This window comes from Ictidomys tridecemlineatus, chromosome 5 (genome assembly GCF_052094955.1).
Source record: "Ictidomys tridecemlineatus isolate mIctTri1 chromosome 5, mIctTri1.hap1, whole genome shotgun sequence".
NCBI lineage: Eukaryota > Metazoa > Chordata > Mammalia > Rodentia > Sciuridae > Ictidomys > Ictidomys tridecemlineatus.
In genome coordinates, this window is record NC_135481.1 from 163,035,705 (window position 1) to 163,057,895 (window position 22,191).

The 22,191-nt window shown below is 32.2% G+C and overlaps 1 protein-coding gene across 3 annotated transcripts in view; it reads left to right on the forward strand.

The window, feature by feature from the left end:
- The window catches only part of Esf1 (ESF1 nucleolar pre-rRNA processing protein), a 72,670-nt gene that overhangs the window by 8,772 nt on the left and 41,707 nt on the right, over nucleotides 1-22,191 (forward strand). For all 3 annotated transcript variants that reach the window (XM_005320467.5, XM_021723146.3, XM_021723147.3), the window contains exons 5-9: nucleotides 2,196-2,296; nucleotides 3,800-3,952; nucleotides 5,201-5,315; nucleotides 7,115-7,262; nucleotides 12,568-12,729. In XM_005320467.5, the coding sequence (XP_005320524.2) occupies nucleotides 2,196-2,296; nucleotides 3,800-3,952; nucleotides 5,201-5,315; nucleotides 7,115-7,262; nucleotides 12,568-12,729 (679 nt within the window). The remainder of the gene's footprint in view (nucleotides 1-2,195; nucleotides 2,297-3,799; nucleotides 3,953-5,200; nucleotides 5,316-7,114; nucleotides 7,263-12,567; nucleotides 12,730-22,191) is intronic.

The window sequence follows — 22,191 nt, forward strand, 5'->3', positions numbered from 1 at the left end:
TAATTTATCTGGAAATTGTCCATTACAACTGGGCATGAAACTAATGTAAACAGGTTGTAAGTGTTAGGAAGAGGTAAAATTTTCTTGATGGATTATATGATTGTGTACACTTTAAAAGCCCAAATAAATTCAGGTTTGGTAAAGCAGTATGGTATAAGATAAATATTAAGAAATAATTTGCATTCCTCATTACTGGCATTAACCAATTAAGGGAAGAAATTCAAATTGCATTGGCAACAAAGGTAAAGTTTTTGGGAATTACCTTAATAAGTATTTTAAGACCTATATGAAGTAAGCTAAAACATGATAAATGTGGTAAGCCAGTGTAATGATTAAGTATCCAGACTTTGCTTCATGATAGACCTATGTCAAAGGTTCATTCTCATAAATTCTATGTGATCTTGGGTACTTAATGCTCTATTCATTTAGCAAATGGATATAACAATAGTACTTTCTGTGGTGGTTATAAGGATTAGGAGCTCACACTTAAGTCTTTAATACAGTTTCTGAAGTAGTTCACATTTATTTATTTTTTTATTGCTCAAAACATTACAATGATCTTGACATATCATACATTTGATTCAAATGGGGTATGAATTCTTATTTTTCCACGTGTACAGATTGCAGGATCACATTGGTTATACAGCCACGTTTATACATACAACCATACTAGTGTCTGTTGTATTCTGCTACCCTTCCTATCCTCCCCTCCTCTCCCTTCCCCTCCCATCACCTCTCTCTACCCCATCTACTGTAACATTTATTTATTTTTTATTTTTAAGACAAAGTCTCCCTAAATTGCATAGGACCTCACTAAGTTGCTAAGGCTGGCTTTGAACTTGCAGTCCTCCTACCTAGCCTCCAGAGTTGCTAGAATTATAGGTGTATGCCAATGTGTCTATCTCTTATTTAAATATTTTTAAATGTCACTTCTATAGTTTTATTGTAGTTTGAATCAAAATCTCAGTTCAAGTTAAGAAAAGGATGCCAATAGTTATCCAAAAGAATAAACAAGAATGGGGCTGAGATTGTCATTCTGCTTGAATACCTGTTGTTGAGATAAATGGACAAGTCATTGGATAAAAAACTTAGTTCATATCTTTACCTTAAAATAACCCAAGCTAAACTCCAGCATTAAGCAAATAGGAAAAAATTAAAAATCAAACCAAAGAAACAAGACAAAAAAGAATTATATTTTGTGAATTCTTGGGTTCTAGGAGATGGGTAAATAGGAGTTTTTAGATCTACAAAAGAAAAAAAAATCAGATGTAACTACATATATGCATTCTAGGTCAATTACTATGTAAAACTCAAAGTAGTAAGAAAAATTCAAATTATCTTGTTGGTAAATTGTGTATTTCAGACAGCTTAGGAAACATTAGGTAACAAATGTATATTAAGCTCGGCAATATCAAACAATGTAAATTAATATAATTATATTTCTTGACTCTGAAAGTAGCCAAGATTAAAAAAAAATACCAGTGAGAGTAAATTCTTTTTCTTATACCCAAACTATATTTAATTTATATGGTAAGAGTGTCAGCAGTTCTTTTCTTTAGTATTTGAAAGGTTTTTTATTTTTTTATTTTTATTTTTTGTAGTTGTAGGTAGACAGAATGCCTTTATTTTATTTGTTTATTTTTATGTGGTGCTGAGGATCAAACCCAGTGCTTCACGCATGCTAGGCAAGTGCTCTACCACTGAGTGACAGTCCCAGCCCTTGAATAATTTTTTTTAAAAGAACGCATTGGATAAACAGTATGACAGAAGTAAGTTGGATATTATAAAGTTGATTTTATTATGTTTTATGTCTTTCTATTTTATTTAAACCATTTAACCAGTCCATTTTCTTATGTTTTATTCAGAATTCCTTGAGCTTAGAACCTTATTTTGCATTTCTTAATTTTTCTGTTGGATCCTAGAGTCATCTTGCTCAAGGTGGTGTGTGGAAGAAATACTATTTTTTTTTTTTTTTTTTAATTTTTGTTCAAGTCCCAGATCTGTTACTTTTTAGCCAAGGTGATTTATTTAAAGGAAAGTCCTTGGGATGCTTTACTTTCCTGTAATGAGTTTGAAAGTGAATTGCTATTTTCATTGAGTAAAGTTGTGACTCTGAAAGTTCTTGACCTTGATGAGTCTACATATTGTATGGGAATGAATGTATAAATTACATCTATCTTATTTTTTGTGTTTAGATATATCCTTCAGAGTTTGGAAAAGAAAGGATGAAAGAAGAACAAGTTCAAGGACCAGTAGAGTTACTAAGTATTCCTGAAGATGCCCCTGAAAAAGACTGGTACTAAGTTGCTATAGAACATAAGCCTTATAAATTCATGTCATTATTTTAAAATTCTGGTTACTTTCACAGGACTAAAGTTTACATTTGAACCATATATGATTCAAACAGGTCTTATAAAACAGATTATAATCTGTCAGAAGTGGCACACTATTCAAACAACATTTTGTGCATATATTTATATATTCTTGGAAATATTGCAATTCTTTTTTTTGGGGGGGTGGTATCAGGATTAAACTCAGAGGCACTCGGCCACTGAGCCACATCCCAGCCATAGTTTGTCTTTTATTTAGACCCAGGGTTTCACTGAGTTGCTTAGTGCCTCGCTGTTGCTGAGGCTAACTTTGAACTCACAGTTCTCCTGCCTCAGCCTCCCAGGTGGTTGGGATTACAGGAGAGTGCCACTTAGCCCAGTGAAATATTGCAATTCTTGAAAAACATTTCATGATTAAACTGAGTTAAAACTTTTCCCACCCTCATGACTCTGAATTAGTAAGTTTTGCGTTTTTTCTGAGATGTTACTTTCTATGTAAGTTGTACTGAAACTATTTACCTTTAAATTATTTAGGTTTTTTTACTTGAGGGGCTGGGATTGTGGCTCAGTGGTAGAGTGCCCGCCTAGCATGTGCGAGGCCCTGGGTTCCATCCTCAGCACCACATAAAATATAAATAAATAAAATAAAGATATTGTGTACAACTAAAAAATAATAATATTAAATAAATATTTTTTTAAGAGGTTTTCTTACTTGAGATTAAATAGAAAAATTTAAAAGTACACAGTGGGTACTATAGAAAAAAATTAAGATAACTTTAAAAAGTCACTAGGTGGAGCTATATGTACACTTAATTAAAATGGTGATTAAATAGATTGGTGGGAAGAGAGGCATATGAAAACCTTCAAAGAATATGCTATTATGTGAAATTAAACTTAAAGCTATTTAGACTTGAAGACAGATGAATCTGGAGCAAACATTTTGCAAGATCAGGAATTTCTTTGTAATAGAGCTAATGCTTTCCAAGCATATTTTATAATGTGGTAGTTTGGTCCAGTGGATTTATTTGAAAAGAGTGTGTATTGTAGCAGAATGAACAAAATATGTATTCTAGAAATAAAATTAAGATTGTTGATAAGTATATGTAATTTCCACACTCCTTTTCTAGATAATAAATTTTTAAATTGAGCTTAAATATTTAATGTTCATAAAGGAGAAGTTATAAAGGAGAGATGACTTGATTGAAGGCTAGCTTGTAATTATTTTTCTTTTTTTTAAATATTTATTTTAGTTGTAGTTGGACACAATATCTTTATTTTAATTATTTTATATGTGGTGCTGAGGATCAAACCCAGGGCCTTATACGTGCGAGGCAAGCACTCTACCACTGAGCCATCACCCAACCTGTAGTATATTTTTCTTAAAATAGTTATTTTTATTTTTTAAAGGCAGATAGATTTCTGTGTTTCTATATAAGTAAGTTTAATGATTTTTTTTTTTCTCCCTTTAGGACCTCTAGAGAAAAATTAAGGGATTATCAGTTCAAACGACTGAAGTACTATTATGCAGTAGTAGATTGTGATTCTCCTGAAACTGCAAGTAAAATTTATGAGGATTGTGATGGCCTGGAATTTGAAAGTAGCTGTTCTTTCATAGATCTAAGGTAATTCAGTGTGTGTCATACCAACTACATCTTACAGCACAGCATGATTATAAGAAGTAAAATACTTGAGCTGGTGGTACTTTTTGTTGTTTTTTGTTCTAGAAGAATTATTTGCTTTTTGTAGTTGAATTGTCATATAGAACCTCACCCCGAAGAAAGTGAAATCATTCCCACATTTATGCGCTTTTAAACACATTAAGTGTCTGTTTTAAGATGGTGTATTTGTGTGATGGTATATCTTTGCAACTCTTTTAGAGCTTGGGAGCAGATGAAGTACCTAAAAAAAAAAAGCATTTAAGAAGGAGCAAAGGAACTTGCTAATAGACTGTTATCTCTAGATCTGCACTGTCCAATATAGTAGCCATTAGTCAAATCTGGTTATTTTAATTTGTTTAATATAAAAATTTAAAATTAAACTTGCTCAGGCAACTGGACTAATTTTGGACAGAACAGATACCATCTGCCATCTTCACAGAAATATTCTGTTGGACAGAACTGGTGTAAATGCTGTTTCAGTAAATGAATGGCATTACATACTAAAGTGTTTGTCAAGAAAGGTACACTTTATTATATAAACCTAATAAATCTTAATTATCCGTTTACCCCCCAAATAATTTTTAATAAAATGTATAGCACATGCTTTTTATATGTATGTGTAAACACTCACCTATATAAATTGTGAAACCTAAATATAATGGATTTCTTAGCTCTGTACATTTTTTCCCCATTCCTTAGCCTAAGCCTAAAAATTGTCAAATTACACCAGCTAATTTACTTTTAAAAGCTGCTTATTTGTGAAATGAAATTGTAGTATAATTTTGTTAAGGCTTTTGGTCTTCAATCAACCTTAAACATTTCCTTAGTTTTAGTGATACCTAATGGGCATGAACATTTACCATTAATAATTCTGTTTGATCTTCAAGAGTATCATAAAGCAAGCTACTGACTGCTATTAGTAGTCTCGTCTTTGTGAAACATGATCGATCCATGTGTGTTTGCACTTGTATTAACTGGCTCCTAAATATAAGGTTTCTATCTATATAAGTATTCACTCATTTATGAATTTTAGAAATTTTATACCTATGTTATTTTTAACACTGTTTGCCTTTTCTGCATGGGTGTTCTATAGAAACTTTAATATTGTTTATATGTATAAACTACAACTAATTAGTTGAGAATCTAAATGCTGCTTGTTAATCACTGAAACATATGTTTAAATAAATTTATTTATTTATTTTTGCTTCTTAGGTTTATACCAGATGATATTACTTTTGATGATGAGCCTAAGGATGTAGCCTCAGAAGTGGATTTAACAGCATATAAACCAAAGTATTTCACATCTGCTGCAATGGGAACATCAACGGTATTTCTTAGATTTTAAGAAGAGATTTGTGTATTATTTACTTACAGCATCTTTAAAAATGGAAAGTATCAACGTTTCAATGCTCAAGTACAAATAGAAATGAGACATAAGTAGGCTTATATTATCTACTACATCTGTTTGAACCTGTTTTCGGATTCTAGTTATACCTTTAGGCCTGAGTCAATCACCTGCTAATATTTCTTTACTTCTGTCTTTCCCACACTCTTAGTCAAACAGTTTCTTTGGGATTGGAATATAGCTCAGTGGTAGAGCACTTGCCTAGCATGGCCCTGGGTTTAATCTCTAGCACCACTTAAAAATACTCCCCCAAACAGCTAAATTTTTTAATAAGTAATATATTAGCTATTAATAGCCTAGTGAATAGGAGAAAGAAAGTAACAAATTTCCTCAAATGACAGTTAAGCAAAGCTAGTGAAAGTCTACAACAGGAGCATGTTTTCTGCTGATATTGTCAAACTACCCCTTTTCACCCCCCAGTACTGGAGATTAAACCCAGGGCTTCATACATGCTAGCCAAAGACTGTACCATCAAGCCTTTTAAAATATTACTTTGAGATAGAGTCATGCTACATTGTGCTGGCTGGTCTTAAACTTGGAGTCCTTCTGCCTAGCCTCCAGAGTAACTGGGAGTATAGGCAGGTGCCACTGCACCTAGCATAATTGAAAATTTAAAACAAAACAAAACAAAAAAAACAGAAGCAGAATAATTTAGGACTATTAGTTGTCACATTAATACTTAATAAGAAACAGCCAAAGGATTTCTGTGTGTTGAAATAATTTGTTGCTTAGTGGACTGATTTCTTCTGTTCCTTACTCTAAACCTCTACCCACAGCTATACTTTGTAGCAGCCACACTGGCTTTCCTTTGCCTTTCCTGTACTCTCCAAGAAGGGGCTAGTGGCAGAAGGAGATCTATATCTGCCACCTGCAGTGGGAACTATATGGTATTGATTTAGTTACTGAGTATAGTAAAACCCTACTATAGTGTGGAAAGTAAAGTCTGAAAAATTCAGTCACATAAAATGTAAGGTCATGTTATTTTCAAAATGAAATAGTGGCCTTAGCTAGCCATCAAGTCTTGATTTTTTTTTTTTAGTCCTTACTGTATCATTACCATTTATCTTAGTTCCAGCAATAGACTTAATATCAGAGTAGGGATAATTCTAAATCTTTTTTTAAAAAATTTTATTTGTTCTAACTAGTTATACATGACAGTAGAATGCATTTTGACATTGTATACAAGTTGAGCACAACTTCTCATTGCTCTGGCTATACGTGGTGCAGAGTCACTCCAGTGGTGTAATTATACATGTATATAGGGTAATAATGTCTTGTTTCATTCTACTCTCCTTCCCATCCCCACAGCCCCACCCCTCTTCCACCCCCTCTGCACAAACCAAAGTTCCATCATTTATCCCTATCTCACCCCCTATGTCCCACCCCCACTATGGATCCACATATGCTTATCAGGGAAAACATTCAGCTTTTGGTTTTCTCCATCAAACTTACTGTGCAACATTGATTTTTACTTCAAATAATGGAGTATCCTGCCTGTAGCAGAGAAATAGGAAAGAAATGATATAAGTTCATTAACACTAATTCCCTTGCCACAGGTAGAACACTGTTTATTAATCATGTCATTCATATATTTTTTTTAGCATATCTTTACTTGTTTAACTTACAACTGTTAAACATCCAAAATAACAGTATTCTTATTCTTTAACAAGTGTGAGTTGTTGACATTTCCATATTTGTTTATTTTGTTTTCATTGGTAAAGGTGGAGATAACTTGGGATGAGACTGATCATGAAAGGATCACAACACTCAACAGAAAATTTAAAAAGGAAGAGCTTTTGGACATGGATTTTCAAGCCTATTTAGCTTCCTCTAGTGAAGATGAGGATGAGTTAGAGGAGGAGATACAAGGTACTTGCTGATCTTTTATTAACTGTCATGGAAATATATCCTTAGCAGTAATTTAAAGGGGAGAGTCTTAATTCTTAAGCCATCTGCAGAGCATATTCATATTCATAGTATTAGATACGTCTTTAGATAGTTTTTGAAAAAAAATTTTTTAAGTGTTTTTTTAGCCTGAATTTCTTTAGCCATAAGCATTTTATTTAAAACCCTAGACTTAAAAAGAGACCTGGCCTTTTATACTTGTTGCGATTTGTATATTTATATAATCTCTCAATGAACTTGTAAAATGCTATGTTAATCCTCCTTTTTAAACAAAGAGATTGGGGATTAATTGAATATATTTTACATAACATTTTTTTCAATAAGTTTAGAACATTCACTTCTGAAATTAAGACTTGCAGCCTTAACTTATTGAAGTCTGAAAGCAAAAATAAGCCAGGCATGGTGGTGCACAACTGTACTCTGAGCAACTTGAGAGGCTGACTAGGATTGCAAGTTCCAGGCCAGCCTCAGTGACTCAATGAAACTTTGACTCAAAACAAGAAAAAATTAAGAGGACTTGAGATGTAGCTCAGTAGTAGAGCATCCTGGGTTTAATCCCTAGTACTGAAAAAAACAAATAAATAAATAAAGGCAATATTTCTTTAAACCTTTGTTTTTATTAATTTATTTATACATAGTGTTGAAAATCGAACCCAGTGCCTCACATGCTAGGCAAGAGCTCATCACTGATCCACAATCCCAGCCTTCCTGAATAATGTAGTAATCTTTAAACAAGTTTCATATTATCATCAAGTGTTGTAATGCTACTTATTTTTAAATACCACAGGTTGTAATATTGCCATTTTGTACTACCTTTAAGTTTCACCTCTTCCTGTGCTCTTTTTTTTCTTTCTGAATCTGGGATCATTTTCATTCTTCTTGAATATGCCTTCAGAATTTCCTGTAGTGTGTGCTGGTGTCAAACTGTTGAGGTTAGTTTGTCTTTCAAAACAGCTTTATTTTGCTTTCATTTATAAAGAATTCCAAGTTGGCATTCCTTTCCACTGCCATATTTATAACTTCATTCTGTTATCTTCTGACTTGTCTTTAGAAATCAGCTACCTTTTTAGACTTTTTAAAAGTTTGTCTAGTCGCTTTTAATTTTTATTTATTTATTTCTCCAGTTTCACTATGATGTTTCTTAAAGCTGACTAATTTTTGTTTATTGAAGTTGGGGTTTGTAGGGTTTCTTAAATCTATGATTGGGTATCTTTCATCAGTATTGTAAAATTCTCAGCCATTGTGTTTTCAGGTGATTTTTCTCTTACCCTTTTGGTACTGTTAAATATGTGTTAGAGCTTTTCACTGTGTCTTCTCTATCTAGTAAATTTTGGGGGCTGGGGTTGCAGCTCAGTGCTAGAGTGTTTGCATGTGTAAGGCACTGGGTTCCATACTCAGCACCACATAAAAATAAATAAATTTTTTATCCATTGTTTCCATTGCATTTTGGATTTTTTTTTTTAACCAATTTACTGCTTGTCTTTTCAGCAGTGTTGAATCTGCTAATAGATCTATCCATTGAGTTCTTAATTTTTGTTATTATATATTTCAACTTCTGGAAGTCCTTTTCCCTTATTTTTCCTGTCAACAACATCATTTTTATAAGTTTTATACTCACTGCAGATAGCTTTAACATATTCTTTTATTTCTATAAGTAGTAAGCATGTTTTTATAGTCTGACAGTTTCAATATTTCATATATTTTACATTGGCTACTATTTTTTTAACAAGATGTTTATCTTTATTTACTTGGGCCTTGTTATCTTTGTGTGCTGGTTTAATATCTGATATGAGGTTATCTTTCTTAAGAGAGTGAACTTCATTTACTTTTTTCAGTCTACGACCACATTTCTCCAAGTTTTAAGGCTTCTATGGATCAAAAAGTAGGAAATGCTTTCAGAGTAAACTGAGTCTTTAACACTGAGATCATCTCTCCAGTGTTCCTTTCTTAATTTTGACGTGGTAATTCTCACTAACTTATCAGTTGCTTGAAACATTTCTTTTTTTTAAGTTTCTAGAGCTTTTTAAAAGATTTTTAAAATATTTCATCCAACTTTATGTTTTCAGTGAAAGGATTGATCTCAGTTACCTACTTTGCCTTATAGAAACAGAAAAATTCTCAGATTATTTTGATTCATTTAAGATTTTTCTTTTGATGATTGATATGGTTAATGGTTACTTTTAAATCGTAAATGCTGTATGCTTTAAATAACCAAAGCCCCAAATAAATGTTTCCTGTATTAGATCTGTCTTGAAAATTTGATTGCTTGGTTATAATTTCATGTCATTTTTTGCTTGATAACATATGCCAGATCCCTTCACATATTCATTCTTTTTATCTAATAGAAGAATTCCCAACTATGAAAAATTATGAGTGAGAGGATTATCACTGATATAAAGTGAAGAACCATAAATGTTAAACATGTAGATAAGTATTTTAAATTAGCAAAAATTAGTATCTTTTAACTTAATAATTTATAGTTTGCTTTTTGGTTTTCCTTTTGCAAAATATATTATTTTTATAGACTATTGATAAATAAATGCAAAAATGCTTCTTTAGTTTTAACATGGGGCCATTAAGCCTTGACTTTCTTAGATCCTGTGATTGGTCTATTACTATTTCTTTTAGACTTTTGAATATAATGCTTCATTTTTAAAAGTTTTTCATAAAATACTAGTCTTGAATAGTATTCCATACATGGAATGGAAAAATCATGTTTAATCATTCTAGTTTATTTGTTGAGACATCATGTAATAAAACCACATAATTGCTTAAGTATTTAATAGTCTTTGAAAATATATAATTTGCAATGGTAGTTATGTTGGGCACAAAAGACTTCACATATTTTTAAGGCCTCGGTGGCTGTTGCTTATTTATTTTTTTGGCATTCTGAAGAACTAAGTGAACATTTTATTTCTTGGTGCTGTGCTTTTTACAAATAACCTTTATGTCCTTTTCCCTGATAAATGTGGAGAGACATATATTTATTTATGTTTTCTTTTTATTTGTATGTCTTTTAGACATTTAGCACTTTTCTGAAAATTCTGGATAGTTTTTCTTATCTCAGCTCTAAAATACAGGGAAAAGATAATATTCCATGAATATTTGTGAAGTTTGGATCCAAGTTTTTCAAGTAGGTTTCTTTGGTATGGGAAAACTGAATTAAATTTTTAAATGGCATGATTGACATTAGGATACATAATATTATGAATAAATAAAGATTAATTTGTCAGTACATTCTCGTTAAGAACTTGGGTTTTATGGGTTTCAAATCCTGACTTCACCACATAGTGAAATAACGTAGATTAAGTTTTCTAACTGTCTTCCCTACTTCTTTCTTTCTGTATCTATGAAAGAAAGATCATAATAATACCGGGATCATGGTTGGAAAGATTGAAATAATGTACATAAATTAATCAGTATACTACCTTGCCTTATATATTTTTATTTCTTAAAACTTTAAAGTTTTGATTAATACCTGTTCATTTGAAATATACTACTTATTAAATTTTTTTAAGGTGTGCCTTTTTCGTCAGTATTTCAACTGAGAGTAAAATTACTTTTATCTTTAATTTATTTCCTCTGATAGCTACATTAGTATACTTGAATGCTTTCGAGTTACTAGATGCTCCTGATTATTGTTTATGAGAGTAGTTTACTCTTAAATTTTTTTAAAAAACTACTTATAGAGTACTAAGACTTTCACAAAGTATTGTCCTTGAATTGGGGGGAAAACCAGACCTACATGAGTTATTCCACATTTTAGAGCTGGAAAAAATCAATTTAAAGTAAGCCATCAGAGTCTTACCACTAAAATTTCAACCTGGAAGGAGGTTGCTTCTAATTATGTTTTCAGAAGTAAGCTTTTAATAGAAAGAAATACATTGCCATTTTGTTAATGTGTTCCTGATGTTTTATCCATTGAATTACAGGATTCATGACAGAATTCCATCCAACATTATTATTGTGGCACAAACAGGAAAAAAATGAACTTCAGCTGTTCGAGTGAAAATGTGTGATAGGATGGAAAGAATGTCCATTTTGCCATTTTTTTATTCTTTTAGAGGGAAGGGAAAAATACACACACACACACACACACACACACTCACATATAAAATTATTCAATTTTTCCTTATCACTTTTCTTTTTAATACATAAGGAGAATACTCACACTGATGTTTCACAGGTATCTACTTAGTAATGTCAAACGTTTTTGGTGAACAGTAAGCCATAGGTTTTAAAAGGAAGGGATTTCATTATTCTGCTTCTAAATTTTCCTCTACTAGGGACATTTAGTCAATTCAGTGTGTCTGTATGTTTTGCATTAAAACCCAAGTTCTTAATTTATGTTTTTGACTTGGAGAATTACAGTGGAAATGTAGAACAAACAAACTTCACGTATTAGTTTTCTTTGATATTTGTTGCCCATGAATTTTATACTGTTTCTTTGTATTCGAATTATTTTTATGAAAGTAGGAAATGGAATTGTGAATGTTTTTCCACACAGTGAAATTAATTGAATTAACTCCTAATTTATTTGTTTTCATCATTAGTAAATTAAATTAACAAGATCCTTAGAGTAAGTGTGATTGCTTATAGTCAAATGGAAAGAAATTAGTGTTCTTAGGTTTGGATTTTATAACTTCTTTTATCTCTTTTCTTCAGCCTAAGAAGCTAAATCCATCTACCAAATTCACTCCAAAATATTCAGAACATTTGATTAGAATATTTTTTAAGGTACTGGATGGCAAGGCACAGAAAGTCCGCTGTCTGTAGTTCTTATTAACTTGCAGCTTAAAAGGAAGAGAAGTCTAAGGGTGTTGTATAATTAGAGAATTATTTTAAAATATGATAAAAAAGGGCAGTTCCCATGTAAAGTACTATAACACTGCTACCTTATATTGCAGCTGAGTTTTATTATACATAAGACCTAAGTCTTTCATTTAATTCATTTGCTTGTCAGAAGTTGAAGTCCTTTTTCAATATTCTGTGCTTTCGGGGCTGGGATTGTAGCTCAGTAGTAGAGCGCTTGCCTATCATGTGTGAAACACTGAGTTCAATCCTCAGCACCACATAAATATAAATAAATAAAAATGAAGATATTGTGTCCATCTACAACTAAAAAGATAAAAAAAAACCCTAAAATATATATTCTGTGTATGTCTGATAACATTGTTTTAGAAAATTGCTGGAGTAACTGTGAGATCTAAACACTGGAATTAGAAATGAATTGTTTCTGTGTATTAAATTATATTGATTTTTCTGTTAGGTGATGATGGAGTCAATGTGGAAGATGGAAAAACTCAGAAGAAAACTCAGAAGGATGATGAAGAACAAATTGCTAAATATAGACAGCTCTTACAAGTTATTCAAGAAAAAGAAAAGAAAGGCAAAGAAAATGATATGGAAATGGAGATTAAGTGGGTTCCAGGTAAGAATTAGATACTAAATGTGTTCTGGTTTTTCTTTATTTAGGGTTTTGACTGCATTTTAGATACAAAGGTAAAGAACCCAACTCTTCTTTGGAAATACAAGTTTAGAAATCTTATTTTTCAGAACTGTTTTGGTGAGGAAATTAATGTGGCATTTATTACTTCAGGACTAGCATTTTAGAGTCTTACAAACATACTCTTAATTAGTTTCTTTGATCTATTAACTATAAATTATTACTACCCATTAATGAAAGTAGACTTTTCCTAGGCCTGACTCTTGTACTCTTAGAATATAGAAACTTGAATCTAGTTACAATGTGATCTGAAATTACTTCATATACTTCTTTTCAAAATATGTAATTCTCAAGTGGTCTTTCTCCCATAATCCCTCCTATCCTATTCATGAGGTTTCACTAACATATAACATGTATTATATATATATATATATAGTCTTTTATCACAATTTTTTATGTAAAAAAAGAAATATGGTGTAGTAGAGTAGTACAACACTAGAATAATGCTAATTAAAATAATGTCAAAGCTAGGATAAACTGGAATTGTTCTATAGCACTCACATTGTATTTTTTTCCAATAGTCTTGGGGCAAGTCATCATGTGCTTTTGCAACTGATATCATTTTTGCAGATTTCTGCTGTTTACATTCAGTTGTTCCCTCAGTATCCTTGGGGAATTGGTTCCAGGATCCACCATTAATACCCATATCTACAGATGCTGAAGTCTCTTATAGAATAAAATGTTCTGTTATTTGCAAGTAACCTACGTAAATCCTCGTGCACACTTTAACCTTCAGATTACTTATAATACCTAATACAATGTAAATGCTCTGTAATAGTTGTCTTACTGTTTTGTTTAAGGAATAATGACAAGAAACAAAGTCTGTTCATGTTTAATACAGACACAGTGTTTTAAAGAAAATATTTTTGATCCAGAGTTGGTTGAATCCATGCATGCAGAATTCATGAATACAAATTTTTGCCCATGTTAATGAGAACTTTTGGTCTGTAGTTGTCTTGAAAAGTCCTTGCTATCAGGATAATGCTGACCTCATGAAGTAAAATGGGAACTGTTCCCTCTTCCATTTAGTAGTACCTTTTTATCTGAACTTTTTCATTTGTGGATGTAATATTAATAAAATGAAAATGTAAAATGAATTATCATCTATAATTCCACTACTGGTATTCAACCACTGCTTAGATAGATTGCTGTTGAATATACTATTTCTGTTTAGCCATATTTGTAATCTTTCACTACAATAGATCTGTGGAATTGAAAAGAAAAATGACAGGTTGATTCTAAACCCACAAATATCAGTCCTTTCTTAAATCTCTTCACTTTCATCCCTAGCCAAGTAATTGGCTTGCTGCTTTTTTTTTGGCCTTTTAATTTGAAAGACTGATTTTTTTGCACAGATGTTTTTTCTTTTTTCCCTTGCAGTAGAACTACTTTTATGTATGTGAAGACTAGTAGAGAGCAACCAGGCCACAGTGAGAAGCAGATGCTGGCAGTCAAGCTAACTTATAGTTAGTTTTGTGACTTCCTCCCTCACATAGTAACTGCACATATGCTGTGGATCAACCTGTGGTTCTCTCACAAGCTGTTAAAACTACCAGTGTCAAAACCTCAAATGTTAAGTCTCACATGCCAAGTGTCTAGGATGTTATAAATAATCTATAGCTTTTCCATATCCTGAATTATTTTCTTAGGATAGCTTCCCAGAAATAGAAGTAAAGGGCATGAATATTTTTTGTATCTTGAGGTTATTGCCAAATTTCTTTCCAAAAGTGTTATACCAGCTTACAATGCCTTTAGCAATCAGCAGAAGTGCCAGTTTCATGGAATTATCATCACTCTTGGGTGTATATATATTCTTTTTCTTTTAATTGAGTGGAGAAAAATTAACTTTCTCAAACAATTACAATAATGTTTTAAACATTCTACACTGTAATATTTTTGAAAGCCCTGGATTACCTGAACGCTTATTATATACATGCATATGTGTACATGTGAGTATAAAAATATAAAGGGTCTTTTACATACTCTACATCATATGAGATCAATGAGCTAATCTTTCTGAACATTAGTTTATTCATTTGGAAAGTGGGACTAATAATTCCTTTCTTGTTCAATTTAAGATATTTATAAGGCACCTTATAAACCTCAAAGTATGGTTTATGGCATTTGTGTTTTGGTGGATTTGTGTGTTTGATTTTCTGCTGTTATACTTTAGTAAACCACAGAGGGTCAGTATGAGATTATGTCATTCCTTGGTCCTTCTGTTGCTTGAGTCTCCAATATACTTAATTCTTCAGAAAAATAAGTACCTTTAATCATTGTTTGGTTTGATTTTTAAAAGAAATTTTAGTTCAAACTACTTAAACTTTCTCTTTTTACATTGGGTTATACAAACTTGTAACAAGAGTTTAATTCCTGAAGTATAACTTATTAGGGGAGGTAACAGGTTCATGGTTATAACAACTGAAATGAACTACTCTTTCTATTGATATATTTTCCTATGGAATTGTAATAATATCTTATTAATTAGAATTATAAATTATAAAAATGTTAATTATAAGTTGTTAATTTGATGTATGCAAAGTAATATCTCCTATCTCCATGTGCTGCTGAAGTTATCCTTCTTGACTCACTTTAATTACTGGATAAAGTTATGCATGTAATTAACATATTAGGTTTTCATCAATGCATTTGCCTCAGTGAGTTTGTGATATACCTATAAATGAAGTTTATATCAGTTTTATTTCTTACATAACCTTATCTGTATTAATAGTTCAATTAATTTGCATGGCAATACTTTTTTGTAGATAATTAATGCAAGCTGAATAATAATAATACCTATGGAATTTTATTTAGAACATGAACAAACAATGTGTTCCTAAAAAGGAGCTGGGGATATAGCTCAGTTGGTAGAGTGCTTGCCTCACATGCACAAGGCCCTGGGTTCAATCCTCAGCATCACAAAAAAAGGCCTCTTTTTTTTTTTTTTTTAGCTGAGTCTAATTTAATAGACACTAATGAGAAAAGGATATCTGGTCTTTTATTCTACTCAACATTCTTCAGTGCCCCAGCTTTCATAGTTTAACCCATCAAATACTTACTGAGCACCAGTTGTATACAAGAAATTATTCTAGACATATGTATGAAAGACATACACAAACACCTGATCTTGTGGATCTTATATTCTGGTGAGAGGAGACAGATGATAATCAGACAAGAAAAACATTTGAGCAGAGACTTAAGAAAGTAGAGAATGAGCTATGCATAGGAAGACTGAAAGCAGAGAAAATAACATGAGTTGCTTTGAAACTATAGTTTATCTGTTGTGTTTGAGGATTAGTAGAAATAACATTGTAACTGGAGTGGAGAGGGTGGAGAAGCAAAAAATAGAGGGCAAAAGGGTAATTTGGAATCAGATTTGAAGGTCTTGTAGGCCATTAAAAGAGTATGAACCTCTCCTGTGAGATGAAGAACATTGTAGGTTTTGAGCTGAGGAGGAGGATATGACTTTTATTTTTAATGGGATCACTTTTGGCTGCTCTGGCTAGTAGATTAAAGCCAGAAAACGGAAAAAAAAAAAAATGGGGAGTAGTTGCAATAATGGTGAAATAATGAAGATTATGATTAGAACATGTTTGCAAGAGAACATCAAAATTCTTTTTTTTCCCCAAATGTTAATTTGATGATTCCAATGTCAGATACCAACTAGACATTGTAAGGAATCAAATAAAAGTTCCCGGAAGAAGTCAGGGATAGAGACATAAATTTGGGAATCTTCATTGTATAAACCTCTGAAAGTGAAAGAACCAGGGTAGTGAATACAGGTAGAAAAGAGGCTCAAAAATAGATATTCATGCCCTCTAGCATTTAGAGGCAGAGGGAATGAGGAGGGACCATCCAAAGCATCTGAGAAGAAACTGCCAGAGCTTTGCAGAAGGAAATTCAGGGTTGTGGGACATACAGTAAAGAGAATTTTAATGAGAATAGAGCTCAATAAAATAAAGACTAAGGATGACCATTGGATTTGGCAAAGTAATGATCATTGGTGATATCAATGGTTCTGGTGAAATGGTGAGGGATGAAAGTGACTAAATCAAGACTAGGAGTAGAAGAATTGGAGACAAAAAGTATAGCCAAGTCCTTATTCTAAAATATTTGATAGAAAGTTGCAAGCACCATGACACTTCATCTCAAAAAACACTTCACTGCATAACTTGTTAATACAAAGACATTCTTCTACAGCAAGTATAATGCCATAGTCATACCAGGGGAAATATAATAGTAAAGTTTTTTATTTCAATAATCTATAGTTCTTCCCTGATCCAATATCCAGTTGACTAATAGAATCCCACTATCTGGTTTTGTCTGTTTGCTTATAATTCATTTAATAATTTTTGAAAGAGTCCTCTATAAATGAGATTATATATGTCCCATTGCTTCACATAAAGATATATAATGTTAGTTTGTCTTGTTATTTGTGATATTAACTTTACTCACAGCAAGTGGCATCTGGCTGATTTCTCCATTGTAAGGGCACATTTTTTCCTTTGTAATTAGTAAGTAGTTTGGGGGAAGTAACTGTGTGAATATCTTGTCTTCCAGCATTTTACCTGGTGGTTTTAGTATTTATTGATAATCTATACTTGAGTATATTGTTGGTTGCAAAATACTAATTTTCTGTTTCTTTCATTCCTTCTATATTTGTTAATTAGCACTCTAAGTAGTAGAGATCCTTCTCCAACCATTTTCTAAGTTACTATGTACTCATGGTTTGACAGTTCTTAAATAGGTTCCTATAATGGATCACAGAAAAATGGATAAGAAACCAGAAAGGAAAGTGAAAGCAAGAAATAATTTTCTTTAAAATGAGAAAAGTAACTACATGCTTTATGCCTCTGGGAATGAGTTAGAGATAGAAAAAAAAAAGATAATTCAGAGAACTGTGTTCTAAAGTCAGTAACAAGAGTTGGGATATTTTTGTACAAGTGGAGAAAATGGCTTCTGGTAGATGTGCATATAGTTAGTTCATCCATTTTAACAAGAGAAAAAAGTTGTTGAAAGAGAGTGCAGGAAGTCAGACATGGTGGCACATGCCAATAATCCCAGATGTTCTGGAGGCTGAGGCAGGAGGATCATAAGTATAGGGCCAGCCATGGAAATTTAGACCCTGTCTTAAATCAAAAAAATTAAAAGAGCTAGGAATGTAGCTCCATGTAGAGTGCCCCAGGTTCGATTCCTGGTACTGCAAAAAAAAAAAAAAAAAAAAAGAAAGAAAAAAGAGAGAGAATGCAGAAGGAAATGTATGTAAATAGGATTGCTAAGCAGTAATAAGAATCCCCTTGTCATTTAAAGAAGATGAGTTGTCATGATTGCATGTTTTTCTTTAGCTACGTTTTTTCTTTTTAGTTACATATAATATTAGAATTCATTTTGACATAATTATAAAAGCATGGAATATAATTTGCTCTAATTCAGTCCCCAGTACGTCCCCTTTCTGTCCGCTCCTCCCTCTCCCATTCTCTTCCCTCTACTCAACTGATCTTTCTGCTATTTACAGTTTTTTTTTTCCAGTTAATGTCTTATATTCATGATGGTGAGATTCACAATTCATATATATACAAAGGAAAAGTTGGATCAGATTCATTCCACTGTTTATCCTTATCCTTTGTTTCTCCCTACTCCAAATATATATTTTTTCTTCCATTGGGAAGTTTAAATACACAAGCATCAAGGACACGAATATATGGCTATTGTGTTATTCATTCTTTATTCAGAAATAAAATGTTTTGAATCAGTTGCACATTCCTTTTGTTAGGCAGCCCTATTCCAAACATTTTCAGACATCTCAAAACCTGTTCACTATTTACTTTTGGCTATCTCTATTTCCATTTATTGCCAATGTATTCATTCTTTGAAATATATTTATTTACAAAAAAATTTTTTTTGTTTTTAGTTAGAAGTTTAAAATAACCAGATGTTTAAATTTTTGAGTTGAGTTTAGAGGAGGACATTAAATGGAAAACCTGAACTTAAAAATAAGTTGAAAGAATTTGCAGTTTAAGCTGGGCACAGTGGCGCATGTCTGTAATCCCTTTGGCTTGGGAGGCTGAGACAGGAGGATCATAAGTTCACAGCCTCAGCAACTTAGCAAGACCCTGTGTCTAAATAAAATACAGAATAGGGTTGGGGATGTGGCTCAGAGGTGAGTGCCCCTGAATATACAATCCCTGGTGCCTCCCTGCCCAAAAAAAAAAAAAAAAAAAAGTTTGCAGTTTGCCTCCTATTTTTGTGATGGAGAGGGTACCAAGTCACAATGCACTGTTGTAACTTGCACAAAGTCTTACAGCTGGTAAGTGACTAGAATTTTAAAATTTAAATGTGTGCTCCTTCCTTGAATCAGTCAGTTAACAGGTTACCTATAAAGGCTTTGTAAGGTATAAGCTGAAACTTCATACTGTGCAAAAACATTTGAATCATGTGTGGAATGTGTAATAAAAATGAGAAGCAGCTAAAGTTATGTAAAAATGTTACTAGCACATTTTCTCCGTAGAGTTGCTGGGAAATTTCTCAGTGCTTCCTGAATTATTGAAAGATCTTTTTTTTTCCTCAGTAACATTAAGATTTAGGTGTTTTGTTTTTTTTTGGTTTTTTTTTTGTTTGTTTAAAGTCTTCCAAGACTATTTAAAAACTAAGGGCATTTTTACATAAGTAGTTTCTCAAGATGCTAAAATTCTCATACCTTAAAATGTTTCAGGTTAATTGATCTCTCTATTCTTTTTGCCTCCATAGAATCCCAGTTAAATATATCCATCAATAAGGGACTCTATTTGCAAGTGTCTAGAATGAGTCTTTTAATGAAGTCCATTCTTTACACATGTATCACACCAATTGTACTGTTTGCCTTGTGCCACTATTTTCAGACCATAGTACTTTTTAGAAAAATAAGTTGTGATCTTTTGGAAGTCTGCTCAAAAAGAGAGAACTTATAACTTGCTGCATATATTATTTTCCCAGAGCCCACAGCTATGCTTTTTGAAGTTTTAAGTTCTTTAGTCTTTAAAGCAGGACTTTTGCCTATTCTATTTCTGATTTTCCCACATCATCATCCTATCTATTTACCAACTGTCTGGCTAACAAATTGTCATTTTTCTTTGCATATGTTCCATATGTTATTTTGAGAGAATTCATTCAAACTACTTGCTTTCAACAGTTCCATTATTGCTGTCTTTTTCCTAAAATAGAAGATTCATATAACCCATAAATTTACTACCTTAACACATTCAGTTTTATACATGTTCTACAACTACTTGATTATATAAGGCCCCAGTTTTATATTTCACTTTTTTGTTTCATTTATCATTTATTTTTATGTGTTTTAAAATAATTTCATGTTTGTCTCACATTCCATTGCATTTCTGGTTGATAAACTATAAATCACCCTCCTAGTGGTAAGATTTTAGGCTCTTTATAATGTCTTGCTATTTTGGATAACATAATAACCTTTTACTGAATTTTCTTGAGAAAGAAATTCCTAAGAGTAGAACATCTTGTGTCTCTTATCATGTATTGCTTTTTGAAAGAGTTCTGTTAATTTGGGTGCTGGCTGAGGAACAAATTATTTTTTAGTTTTTGAAGACTCAGAAATGCTGATAAAATTATACATAAAGCTAAATCTAGTTTTTATAGTAGGTTCTTCAGATTTTGAAGCCATGTAAAGGATTAGGCATAAGTATTTTTTATAGATGTTTGGTTTGATACAAAACTTAACCCTACTCTGGGAGCATATGCTGCATTCCTATGCTCTCAAAGATTTGCCAGTATTTTTCAGTGTTTTTTGGCTATGCCCTTACAGATCTTTCTTCATTGATGATAGTGCAATAATAATTTTAAGCTTTGAGGTCGAAGGTGAAGCTGGTAAAAACTTCTGTAGCTTGAAATGTGCCTAGGACTGCTGATTTGCTGGTTTCTTGTGGGAGGAACCCTGTGTTATTTCTTATACATTTACAACATTACCTTCCTTGCTTTAATCTTTGAGGGTGTGTGGAATAGCTCTCATTAAATGAGTTATCGAAAGACATATAATTAAGTCTGCCCACTCAGCAACATGGAAAACGTTTATCTTTGAAGTTATTTGGTATGAACTTGAAAATTTGATCTTATATATGCCTAAAGATAAGTGCCACTAGTTTAACTTGGATGAGTTTCCTTTGGTATTTGGAATGATATGCCTTATGAGTAAATTGAAGCATGTACTTTGAAGGCATATGCATTCCCAAGAATTGACTTGCATTGATTAGGGAAGTCTGTTTAAGACTTAACCAAACTTTTTTTGTGCATTGTCAGCTTCCATTGTCATAAAACATTTCATTTTAGGTTCCCATTGCTCATTTTTTTCTGGGAATATAAGGAGATTAAAATGCCTTTCAAGTTATTTGGATGCATTATTTTAATTTAGAAGAATTATATTTTAAAATATAGTTGAGTGAAGATAGAAGAAATTTTCACTTACTGGATGCCTGTGATATATCAGGAACTATTAGGTGTTTTATTTATTTAATTTTTTTCTTGGTAATTTTTAAAATTATTTCTTATATACATGACAATAGTGGAGTGCATTACATTCATAATTTTTATCCATTCACAGCACAGTTTTTCGTAACTCTGTATATAAAGTATGTTCACACCAAATTATGCCATTATATATGAGCTCTCTTCTTTTATTACAATTTTTAATACACCTTTATACCACAATTTATCATATCTGTTTGTATCTAAGGTATGTCGACACCAAATTCACATCTTCATACATGAATTTTATATAATAATGACCGTCTCCTTACCACTATCCTTGTTATTCCCCTTCTCCCTTCTTTTCCCTCCTACCCCTATTCCCTATCTAGAGGTAATTTTCCACCCATGCTCTCCCTCCCTATCCCACTTTGAGTCACCCCCCTTATATCAGAGAAAACATTCGGCATTTGTTTTTTTGGGATTGGCTAATTCACTTAGCATAATCTTCATTTAGCATAATCTTCACTTAGCATTGGAGAAGATTATGCTAAGTGAAGTTACTAGGTGTTTTAAAAACAATTTTATTTATTTTTTTCTTGAAGGTCCTTGTTATAAAAATTTATTTATTTTTTTAATTAGTTACACTTGACAGTACAATAATCTTGACATATCATACATTTGAATCAAATGGGGCATAATTTCTCATTCTGAGTGTACAGGTTGCAGAATCACATAGGTCACACAGTCACATATATACATACAGCAATACTAGTGTCTATTTTATTCTGCTATCCTTCCTATCCCTCCTTCCCCTCCCCTCCCATCATTTCTCTCTACCCAATCTAATGTGACACACTTCTTTTTTTTTTCCCCCTCACATCATCATACATGTGATCTGCAAACAATGAGGGTCTCCTT